The sequence below is a fragment of the Lycium barbarum genome, chromosome 4 (genome assembly GCF_019175385.1).
Source record: "Lycium barbarum isolate Lr01 chromosome 4, ASM1917538v2, whole genome shotgun sequence".
NCBI classification, from domain to species: Eukaryota; Viridiplantae; Streptophyta; class Magnoliopsida; order Solanales; family Solanaceae; genus Lycium; species Lycium barbarum.
In genome coordinates, this window is record NC_083340.1 from 115,907,742 (window position 1) to 115,920,726 (window position 12,985).

At 37.0% G+C, this 12,985-nt stretch overlaps 1 protein-coding gene across 1 annotated transcript; it reads left to right on the forward strand.

The window, feature by feature from the left end:
• Positions 1 to 5,515: 5,515 nt before the first annotated feature.
• Positions 5,516 to 5,950, forward strand: LOC132637692 (SKP1-like protein 11). Its single transcript, XM_060354746.1, has one exon. The coding sequence runs from the start codon at positions 5,516 to 5,518 to the stop codon at positions 5,948 to 5,950; it is 435 nt and encodes a 144-aa protein (XP_060210729.1).
• Positions 5,951 to 12,985: the final 7,035 nt, after the last annotated feature.

Consider the following 12,985-nt stretch of genomic DNA (forward strand, 5'->3'; position numbering starts at 1 on the left):
ACAGGAAATACCGGCACAAGGTAACAATTTCTGACCCAGGATTAGGGCTCCAAGGAGCAAAGGTAACTACTACGATATTTCCTGTCAATTTTGTATTCTTGCAAGTTGAGATTAGGGCTTCAAGTAATTTAAACCTGTTGACTTATTTGGATAAATGGGATTTCAATGTTGCAGTAAGCTTGAATTGCTCCCGTTTTCCTTTTACAATGACGAATTTTGCAATTCCATTTGAAATGAAAAAAAAAATCATTTCTGATTGGGGGGGAAAATTAACCTTTTCAATTTCATCTTAAATGATTGGTATTCAAAATCGCATTTAGTATGAACTGGCAATATTGGGGTGAATTTTCACGTCAACTAAACCCTAGAAAGGATTTAGGGATTTGGACTGCAGATTTCTCACGGGAAATCTTCCCTCGACAAGTTGTTGAACAAATTCGAGTGCTCTTTGTCAGGGTTGAAATTCTAATATTTGAACCCACATGCCCTAAATGTTGTTATACTATTGGCTAAGCCACTACGTTATACAAGGAGGGGGTTGTGGTCTTTTAAGAGATATTATGGGCATCTTCAAGGTTTACTAGATAACAAGAGACAATCGTTTGATTAATGTTTTGAGCTCGACCCACCAGATATTGAAATGAGATGTTCTTTCGTGGTGAATGTTCATTCTAAAGTAAGACTTATTAAAACTGAAAGTTGTTATGATATTTATCTGTTTTCAACAGCAAGGGAATATTTTTTTGTTTTTGTTTTGGGACTCTTCTAGAATCTTGAAACATTTCAAACTGAATATAGTTGGTAGTTTAAGTAATTGGTAGAATTTTTTTGTGTACAAGTACTGTTGGAGGTTTGGGACTTTTCCTGTATGTGATGGAAGCCATGTGAAGCAGCAACTGCAGATTTGTTGGATTCCTATCCTGAAGAAGTAGTAAACCGGTAAATGGTTGTGATATCGTTTGTCTTTAGATTTTTTAATCTCTTGAAGCCTCTTTTAACTTTATTTTAGCTCTATCTACCATATGTTGAAATGGGATGTTGTTCTTTCCGGGTGAATGTTCATTCTAGAGTAAGACTATTAAGTCTGAAAGTAATTATGATATCATCCTTTTTATAGAATTAGTATTTCCCATGGTAGAACTTGATCGCTTTGTAGTTGCAAGCATGGTATATCAGATAAACTTATCCAACCCATGAAACTTGAATATTATTTCCATACAATGTTAATGAGACCGAACTTAACAAGCCATATCAATTGGCTATAGATGTTGGTTTAGCTGATGGAAGTTATCTAATATGATATACCAAGGTTTTTCACTATCTCCTTTGGCTGTTAGTAGCTGCTATTTGGGTTAGGCATCTATTGTTACTGCTTAGAAGTATGTTGCTTGGTTTTAGCAGATAAGGGCTTCATCTCTTTGAAACAGAGCGTAGAGTTTTTATTAATGCTATTGATAGTCAAATTAATTCATCTTCTCCAACTGATTATAGTCAAAAGAGTATAGAACTATTTATTTACATGCTCAGGAAAAAAAAGATTACAGAACTATTCAAAACACTAGCTTAAAATGAGCTTTAACATTGTTTTGGTCTTTATTCAGTTTTAAAGTTACTGATAGCGACTATTTTTAAACTAAATCTCTCTTACCTCTAGCAAGTCATTTTTCTTGTGTTTCGTCTCATTTATGGCATGTTTCACGCACTACTGAATTATCTGCATTCTTTAGAAAATGATATATGGACATGTATAACTTTCTTGCTTTTTTCTCAATTTCTTTGACTGGTTGCGTTAGCGTGGAAGCGGAAAGAAAAAAAAAAGATGAAGGTGGAGGCATATCGAAGGATATCATGGCTAGAAGGTATGCTCATGCAAAAGCAGAAGGAAGGATCATGTTTGATAGAATCCTTTAATTATCTTTTGTTACTACAAAAACTTTTATTTAAGTTGCACCAATAGCTTATCTATTCATAAAGAATGATTGTGTGTATAATCACCGTACACCTGCAATACGAGATAGCAGAATACACTTTCTGGAGTGTTATATATGAATATAGAGGTTGAGAAGTGAAATTAATAGCTTGTAATGAATACTTGTCATCGCATTTTGGTTAGGATTAAATGTAGTATCTATTCTTATGACGTAATTGCTCAAAGGGACAAATTAAATTACCTTCAGGATTGGTGATAATATTGTGGTTCTCCTTAACTTCTTTTAATTGAAATAGTATGCAATTAATTGACTTTTGCAATGATCTTTATGTAGATGTTGGAGTTGGTTTCATTTTTTATTTATGTGATCTGGGCATAGAGAGGCTTCACTTGAAAAGGTAATACTGCGACTACAATAATGCACAACAGCTTATGTGATAGATGTTATCATTGATTAAATTCTACTTTCATAGAGTTGCCTTCTTTCCTTACTATTCTCTTCCAGGGACTTTATTACATAAAGTTGGAATTCTGTAATATTTAGAAGATGTGATAGTTTGAATTATCATAGTTAATCTTATGCATTCTTCTTCTCCTTTTTTCCGATTTCAGGGATCTAAGGTCTTCTAAGATGGGAACTGATTGCCAAGAAGGATTTTGAAGATATTTTTGTGATTCCCTTTTTTTTCCCATCTGTATATACAATGACGATATATTATCACATGTTGTGTACAGTTTACATTTATGACTATTAAGTAATGGAATGTTTTTTAATAGTCTTTTTAAGAAATGCTTTATATCACCTTTGTATTGGTAAAGGACTACTGTTGTATTGTTGGGCAATTACTGAGTTAATAGTAAAATATATTTAATATTAATTTTTTTTAAAAAAAAAAAACTGTTTTTTTGGTGGCGACCCATTGTTGCAACTAATGTTCTATTCCTATAACAGAGGTTTATTGTAGAGACAGATAGGCGCCACGAATGATTTTCTGTGGGGAGCTTTGTCGCCACAGAAGCGTTTCTTTCCGTGGCGACCTCTTTAGCTGAAGTATATCTGTCGGTAGTTTCGTGGAGATTTTAACAAGCTTTTGTGGCGAGATATGTCGCCACAGAAACTGAGCTTTGGTGGCGACTTAAATTGTCGCCACGAATACGTATCAGCCACTTAGTATAGCCAACAACCCGAGGGTCGCCACGAAAGGTCATCTGTGGCGACTTTTTGGCTTTCCGTGGCGACTTTTATCACCACAAAAACACCCTTTTCTTGTAGTGTTTTCTCAGGTTTTTGGAGTGATTAAGGTATGTAGGGTTTCTATCTATGTGTGGGAACATCATTTTTCTTCCCCACGCCACATTCTTCGATGATTATACGTAGTTCACTGAAATCTAGGGTTCTAGACACGTTCATGATAACTCTAAGTACATGTACCATGATATACCATGTTTGTAAGATTACTTCGTTATTGTGTTCTTAATATCCCATTCTGGTTATTGAGAATCTGTCCGTAATCCATGAAATCCCATACTTTGCATTCCATGGGTTCTTAAATGCAAGATCTGAACTTTTATTTTTATTTTCATGAACTTCTACATGTTTCCATGTTTTCATACAAGTTGTATTATATATTTATCTTCATGTTATAATACAATCACGAATCATGTTTACAATCATATTTATATACTTTATGGGCTACTAAGCCAAATATATCCATGTTCATGTTTTGGGAGTTGCACAGATTACCGAGAAAGCTCAGGCAGCTTGAAACTACGTATGCCAGCGTAGGATAAGGATCGTCCCACCCAGTTAGGACGATACCTTCATGTTTACCCATTGCGGATTATTGGATCAATTCATGTTCATGTTCACGTCTTGTACCCCGACAAGGTACAAGATGGCTTAGCTGGTCGGGCAGAGATCAGACGCCACGTTCTTACGTGGTAGTTACATGTCGGTTATACTAAGGCTCTCCCACTTAAAATGTTTTACTCATGTTATATGTATATAATATATACTCATGTTCATGTTCAGTTTACAGTTTCAGTTTTCAGTTCTATTATTTCATTTCCCATGCTTTATTTCATTCAGTTGCTTTACATGCTAGTACAATTCAAGTGTACTGATGTCCCTTTTATTTTCTTGGCGCCTCCATTTCACGATGCAGATTTACAGGATGATGGACTAGCTTGTTAGGACTCAGCACATATCAGCTATTGGTGAGCCCTATTCTATCAAGGGGTGTTACCTTTAATTATTTCTTATCAGTTATGCGTTTAAGGTATGCTAGGGGCCTTGTCCTGGTAAATAGTTTAGCAGTCAGACTCATGTCAGAGGTTTCATAGACTAGTCAGTTATGTTATGTCAGACCTTCAGAGTCATATAGCCATTTTGGCTCAGTATTATCATGTTTATTCAGACTATTTTATCTTTATGTTTTAAACAAGTATTTTCATTATCATTACGAGATTCCATGATTATTCAGATTATCCATGTTTTAAAGTGTATTCTGTTTTAGTTCATGTCCATGTTGATTCAGCAAGCCATGTGGTTCGCTCTGTCACATGCAGCAAGGCACCGAGTGTCGTGTTATGCCCAGGCCATGGTTCAGGGAGTGACAATACCTCAAAATGCATCACTTGATATCTAACCAAGAAGTGATAAAGAAATACGACTAGGGATTTGCTGATACTAGTTTCAAAACCCTCTTTAACGTCGTATCAGCCGAAAATTTCCCCAACATCAAGGTTTTGCGCGATTTGTGTGTTGGGGCGGTAGGTGACAGGATCAAGCATAAGTCGTTGAGTCCGTTCAAGAGATATATAATATCATTAGTGATTTCACACCATAGAACAACCTGAGACCTGAAATTAGCCAAACAAAATTTATTTTGGTTGGTATTGGATGGAATTTGATCAAAATGTAAAACAAAGACTGAATAATGCAAAACCAAATAAAAAATCCGGATGTGCACCCCTATATGAGCCTATTAATGTTCTTCTTGTGCAAACCCAATAAAATACGAAGGGCATGTATAATTTTTACTAAGTTAAAGGCATGTATAATTTTTACTAACTTTTTGTGGCATGTATGATCGTGAAATGTATGCCATTATTTTTATTTTTGTCGAACGAAACTTGGCTCCTAACCATATGTTGATCCAATGGCCGGGTGAGCTCAGTGCATTGAGTTCACTTGGGGGGGGGGGGGGGGGTGGGGGGACTCGGATCAAGTCTCCATGTATTTGGCATTGGTGACATCTTTGCACATGCCTATTACAGTCCGAGGCTAGCTATATCAGAGTCAAGATGTTCAGCCCTTTCATGGTGGATATTGGTGTATATAATAAATGTTTATTTTAATATATTAATATTATCTTACAGAATCGTATACTACATAATTCGGCATACACATTCAAAGCACGTGCAGAGAAATTAATAACCTTAAAAAGTTAAGAAAAATATTATAATAATGCAAATATGATAATCGATTTGGTATTTAATAAAAAATATTTATTGGGACTTACCAATTAAACTATTATAGAATTAAAAGTAGTGCACATAGTCGCAAACCAAAAATTTGGAACAATGGCAGCGTCAGCATTACAAACCATAGAGAAGAGGTTTTTGACGTTGAAATCCTCATATGGTGATGTGTTTGAATTGTATGAATCCATTTCCATTAAGTCATTGACGATCAAGAAAATGGTTGAAGATGGACGCGTCATTGGCATCATCCCACTCTTTAAAGTTAGCACAGAAATCCTAGCCACGATCATTAAATACCGCAAAATGCATCACTTAACATCAAACCAAAAAGAAACAAATAATTACGACAAGGGATTTGTGGATACTAGCTTCAAAACCCTCTTTAACGTCTTATCAGCCGAAAATTTCCTCGACATCAAGGGTCTGCTCGATTTGGGCGTTCAGGCAGTAGGTGACAGGATCAAGCATAAGTCGCTGAGGCTGTTCAAGAGATATTTAATATTATTAGTGATTTCACACCATAGAAGAAAATGAGATCCGAAATTAGCGACAAAATTTATTTTGGTTCGGATTGGATGACATTTGATCAAAATGTAAAACTTAGACTGAATAAGGAAAAACCGAATAAAAAATCCGTATGTGCACCCCCATATGAGCCTACTAATATTCTGCTTGTGTAGACCCAATATAATACGAAAGGCATGTATAAGTTTTAGTAACTTTTTGTGGAATGTATGATCGTGAAATGTATGCCATTGTTTATTTTTTTTTTGTGTGGAAAGAAACTTGGCTCCGAACCATATGATGATCCAACACAAATCATTCACAAAATTTTTTATATTATCTTTCCTATAGGTGATAACTGGAATGACAGGGTCTACGGTGTCTTTGAGTTTCCCGAATATATATACGTAGAAAATAAAAAATCTTGAGAGAATATTTTAGGGAAATATTTTTGAGAGAGAAGATTGGAGGCGATGTGATTTGTTGTTTTCCTTGTTGGCTAATAAAATTGAAATTCGCATGAGGTATTGCAGATAATAGGATGTTATGTTGGAAATACCCTCGATGACAGTTTGTAAATAGATCTTGTAAGTATTCCATTAATGCAGTGAACATTTTTCTAACTAAAAATATTTAATTATCTTTAAAAGGGATATTATCCCATTAAATTAAGGTTAAATTTCACCGATGTCGTCCATTACCCATGTAGCATAGGTCGGGTGAGGTCAGTGCATTGAGTTCACTTGTTGGGACTTCGATCAAGTGTCCGTGAATTTAGCATTGATGGCATCTTTGCACATACCTGGTACAGTCCGGGAAAAGCTATATCAGAGTCAAGATGTTTGAGTTCAGTTGGATAGCTGCTCATTTGTTAACGTTCGCCCTTTTATGGTGGATATTGGTGCATATATGAAATGTGATATATTAATATTATCTTACAAAATCATATACTACATAATTCGGCATACACGTGCTAGAGAAACTAATAACCTTAAGAAATCAAGATAAAATTTATTATGTAACGACCCGTTCGATTGTTATAGCATTTATGACCCATTTACCCCCCTTGACCTTTCCCCGAGACCTCTGAGTATGATTTTGACCCGCGGGGGTGGGTGGGACGATTCTCGAGGACATCAGGTGAATTTTAGTGTGACTTTTGAAAATATGAGCCTTTAAGTGAAAAGTGTTTGACCAATAGTTGACTTTTGGATATACGGACCTTTTTCGGAAATCCATCGATTCTGAGAGGTTCGGATGATCGTTTGACTTTGTGGGAGGTTTGGTTCGGTTCCCAAGGCACTTAGGAGCATTTTGAGACTTTGGGTTGGAAACTTGGCTTTAGGCCATTGGGGTTTCACTTGGTCAAATAGACCTCCGTTGGAAATTCTGAGGCCGCACATGAATTCGTAGCGTGTTTTTATGTGTGTATGCTTGTTTGTTATATATCTGTGGGGTCTCGAGTCATAGTCGGATTTTGGGTTAAGATTGGTCAAAAACCAGTATTTTTCTAGTGTCTGGTGCGCGCTGTAGCCGTCATCCATGCGGCCATAGCTGGTGCGCTATAGCCATCTTCCTTGCCGCCATAGCTGGTGCGCTGTAGCCGTCATCCCTGCCGCCATAGCTGGTGCGCTGTAGCCGTTATCCCTGCCGCCATAGCTGGTGCGCTGCAGCCGCTCCTATGACTGCCGTAGCTGTTGATGGGCAGATTTTTCTCTGCTTCTTAAGTTAAAACCCCCAAACCCTTATCAATTCATTACATCATTTCTTAAGCATTTTGGGGCGATTTTGAGAGCATATGATCAGATTCTTCATAGAGGTAAGATCTTTGGCCTTAGAATTCAATACTTTCCTTTCATAATCATTAATCCATGCTAGAATCAAAGAGGAAAAATGGGTTTTTATTAGAAACTTAAAATGGGTTTTAGACTTCCTAAGTAGAAATTGTTGATGAAATTATAACCCTAGAACCTAATATATTCATCGTTGTTAATCTTATATCTTCAATTATTAGAGGTCAATTTGTGGATTGAAAAGTTAGGGTTCATACCTAAATTAGGGGGTTTCACTTAAAATCCGAATTTAGCTTAATCTTGAGGTAATCTAGCAATTCATTAGTGGGTTTTGATCATCTAGACTTGAATTGCATATTCCACCTTAAAATTTCCCATTTTACCCTTGTGGGCCCATTTCCCCAACTTACATAGTTGGATTTGACCTAATTTAGAAGCTTAGCAATATGGGTATGTTCTTTATGGTTTCTAATCTAGATTACTTTTATAACTAGACATTGAATATTTGGAGTCACTACAAAAGGGCAAGGCAAAGGTGTGGTTGTTCGTGGCTCTTGTTCGGCATTCCAGTTAGGTTACGACATACCTTACGGTTAGACTTCGATTAGTAAAGGATATGTAGAGTTAGTGATTATCGGAGAGAGCATGTTAGGCCTTCGGGTATGAAGTTGGGATGGATTCTTAGGATGGTATGTTGTTGACTATGGCTTGTCGCGTTGTTGTGTTCTATTTAGGTGTTGCCTTATTGTGATTTGTTGGATTGTCGCCACGTGATTGATTCTAGAGTTTATGCTTAGTGATTGCCTAATGATTTAGAGAGCGTATTTATCATCGTTGAGATTGTAGAATGGGAAAGTAAAGTTATGATATTGATATTGTGATTGAGATATATGTCTATGAGTGGCACTATTGATTCTTATATTCCTGTTGGCATTGTTATCATGCATACACTCATTTATAGATATATTGGGATTAGATGCTTAGTCGTGTTATCATGTTTGAGATATGGCTATCCCTCACTTATTGGTATTATCTTGGACAGAGGAAAGAACTTGGCTTGTTATTAATATCGAGAGATGTGTCCATGAATGGCACGATTGATTAGATATGTTGTCTTCATTCATTGATATTATGCAATGTACTCAATCTCATCTTTTATGATACCCTGATATGAATACTTAGTGACTTATTCATTATTGTCAACCCGTATCTCTCATTTATTAGTTATTGCTTTGTGAAGAAGAAGGAATTGAAATTGGGATATGTGTCCAGGTGTGTGGCACGGTTGTCATTGATATATTCTTGTTGGCACTGATATCATACGTGGATTCATACTTATATATTTGGATCGGGTTGCATGCCGACCGAGTTGCACGTACCGTAACACTGACGAGAATCGGGCTATGCAATGCTGCAAGTACGTGGACTTCGTGGGTCCCCCATAGGTCATGACTGTCAAAGTGTAGACATCGTCAGCCCGAAGCGAGTGTGTATCATTGCATTCATATTTTATTCACTCATACATCTGATTTCTGGTTGTCACGACCCAATTATACTAAGTCACGCGGGCACCTACCATTTCCCACCTAGGCAGGCGAACCCTTTCCCAAATCATCATCAATTCAACCACAATAATATAAGTAAAGCAGAATAAGCAGAAGCCTAAATCATAAATATTCATAAGTGCAGAATATAAGTACAATCCCCAAGGAACTGTTCTGACTAGTACAAGAGCAACTAAGTAATGTCTAGATAGTACAAGAGCCTATGGTGAGGCACCTAAACTCAAGTCTTGCCAAGTTTCCCACGATTCCTCAAAATAGCCATAAACACTAGTACAGCCAACAATGTTACTCCGTAACCTCAAGTATCAACCTAGGATAAAGTCTCTACTCCTCGTCCCAAATACATATTAATCAGACACACGACGATCTCAAATCAGTAATGAACCAGGAAGTCAATGTTCATGAGCACCGTACAATGTGATAAATAACCTCTACCAGAAATCAGATGTATGAGTGAATGAAATATGAATGCAATGCAATGCCATGATACACACATGCTCCGGCCGGATGATATCTACGCCACGACAGTCATGACCTATGGGGGACCCGCGAAGTCCATGTACCTGTTGCGGCGCACAACCTGATCCAAGTCAGCATTGCGGAACATGCAACCCATTCCTAGTCAAAGTTGTGGTACATGCAACCCGGTCCAATATATGTATATATATGTGTGTGTGTGTGTTGCCGCGCGCAACCTGATCCAAATATATGAGTATAAATGCATTCACGTTATCAATGCAAACAAGAGTATATCAATGACAATCGTACCACACATGGACACATAATATCAATGACAACCGTACCACACATGGACATATATCTCAATATCAAGATCCATATCAATTCCTTCCTCTTCACAAGTCAATAACCAATAACTGAGAGATACAGGTTCACAACCATGAATAAGTCACTAAGTATTCAGATCAGAGTATCATGAAAGATCAGAATGAGTACACTACATAATATCAATGAATGATGACTACATATAAAATCAATTGTGCAATGATGACTACATATAAAATCAATCGTGCCACACATGGACCCATATCACAATAACACTCTCAATATCATAACTTTTCTTTACTTCCCAACAACATCAACACATGATAAAATACGATCTCCAAATCATAAGGTAAATCACTAAGCAACAAGTCTGGAATCACTCACATGGCTACAAGCCAATAAATCACAAATAGGTAACAACTCAATAGAACGCAACAAGGCGACAAGACATAGTCAACAACAATACCAATCTAAGCAATCATCCCGACTTCATACCCGAAGGCGTAACATTCTTTCTCCGACAATCACTAACTTTGCATATGTTTTGTTAACCAAAGTGTAACCATAAGGTAAGCTGTAACCTACCTAGAATGCCGAACAGGAGCCATGAAATAATTCACTTAAGCCTTGCCTTTCTTCTTCAGAGAGTCTCAGAACGATTAATGCCTATCAAGTATAAATTCTACATTAGGATGCGAATTTAATGATACCTATAATGCCATAGTTTTACTCAAAATACAAAAATGGACCCAAAATAGCCAAACCCGAGCCACAAGGGCGACACTGTAATTTTATTGAAAGATCGGGTTCAATGTAGTTCAAAATAGTACTCTACTAGTCTACACTAGTCCAATGATTGCTATACTTTAATTCAAAATAAAAAATTGAACCCCAAAAAGGTAACCTCGAGCCCGTAAGGGCAAAATGGGAATTTTATTTCAAATTAGTTTACCCATAGCTTAATTAGTCTAGATCCATGAAACCCACTCAAAAATACATTATCATAAAAACCCACTTAAAAATCCATTATCTTGACCTTCAAAACCTGATTTACCATTTTTCAACTTTTGAGTTCAAAACCCCAATTTCTACAATCCAAACACAGAAATAAATGATAGCCAAAAAAAAAATAAACACGGGAAAACACCAAAATAAAGGTTAGATACTTACCCTATCGTTGAGAAGAGAACAACTCCATGAGAATCACCTCAAACGGAGCTCTAGAACTCACAATATGCTTAAAATACTAAAATGTTCGATCTGTCCATTTAAAACTCTATCCAGGTGGTTTTTACTCATCGCCTTCGCGGGACACCATGGCCTTCGCGAAGAGAAATTTTTTGCATTGATAAGTCAACCCAAAATTCCTTATTCGCGTTCGCGAAAAACAAAAGTTTGCACCAGAAACTAGCAACAACAATTTGAAGTAAATTGGACATATCTCACTCATACGACGACGAAATGTGATGATTCTTGTTGCCATAGTTCGAAAATTATGATACGGATCTAACGATACAATCAAACACAAAACACAGTTTAGTTGATCAATATGGTACCCTTTTGGTCAAATCGACGTCAAAACCGAAAACAAACACCATACAACCCATACTCATCCAAAACTCATCAGAATATAACCAAAATCTGCGGACAAGTCCAAAATCATCATACGAACTTGTTGGAACTTTCAAAACATCCACAAGGGGTCATCGTGACTCAATGTTGACCGTGGTCAACTCCAATTCTTTAACTTAACTAATTTCTGAACCAATGATCCAAATAACACCCGAACCCTTCAGCAACAAAACCAATGAACCCACTAAGTCATAAATCACACTCCGGACCTAATGGAACTGTCAAAAATTGATTACGGGCATGTTTACCCAAAAGTCAACTTTTGGTCAATCATTTTTCACTTGTTCAACTTAAAACTTCTAAATTCCTCAAAATCAACCAAGACTCATCCGGCCACCTCAGGGACCGTTCCACCTATCCCCACAAGTAAAGAAACACTCCAACGACGCTGCAGAAAGGGTCAACAGGGGTAAAAAGGATCAAATGCCTAAACGACCAAACGGGTCGTTACATGAGATACCAATTAAATAATCATTCGTCCTCGAACGAAGGAAGAGGGTACGGAGGTTGACAGTAGCCAAGAAATATTTAATATAACAGCACGGAAGCCTTTATGGCACGAAGTACGTAAAATCACTACTCGTTCACCTTATCAGTCAAAACTTCCTCTAACTTGGCTAAAAGACCCAATTTCTATATTTCTATACTCGAATTTCTCTCACAACTGATCCCCGAGTATAAGAACTGCTTTTGCTGGAATTCTCTGATTCGATATAACCATACCTCTAAATGTGATAGATAGGTCCCACATACATTCCTCAAAACAACACAAACCTTTAGATATAGACACAATCGTAGCCCACTCTGAACCGGTAAAATATTGTGATTCCGCTAACCTTTATTTCAACCTTCTAAAGCCATTCTTCGCACCACGATTTCTTAAAAACACATAAACACAAGCCTGAAACCATGCCTTACTCTTGCCAGAAAAGAATTCTTGCTTTATCGGAGCACTCTAAGCAATTCCATCAATCTAATCTTATTCCTAGCAGACTTCGCTAGTTCCAAGTCTCCTTAACCCTTCAAATCACAATACATGAAGCATACCACTGAATACCTTGCCAAGCCAAGTCCATAGTAAACCATTTGATCATTTTAAATACCTCTCGCAACAATAGTACCTCCTCAAATACTTACCAAGTATCGACGTAAGCCATTCTATCTGTCCGAATAGCTTCTCTGGGTAAAATATCATCAAGTCCACTGGCAAACCCTGATAAAGCTCGGTAAGCCTGTCATACTTCAAATCTGAACTGAAACTCATCGAATTCGTGAAGGTGATCTTTTGGGAA

Bases quoted from the DNA above. Each gene is read 5' to 3' on its own strand.
- LOC132637692 (XM_060354746.1), top strand. From the start codon at position 5,516: ATGGCAGCGTCAGCATTACAAACCATAGAGAAGAGGTTTTTGACGTTG.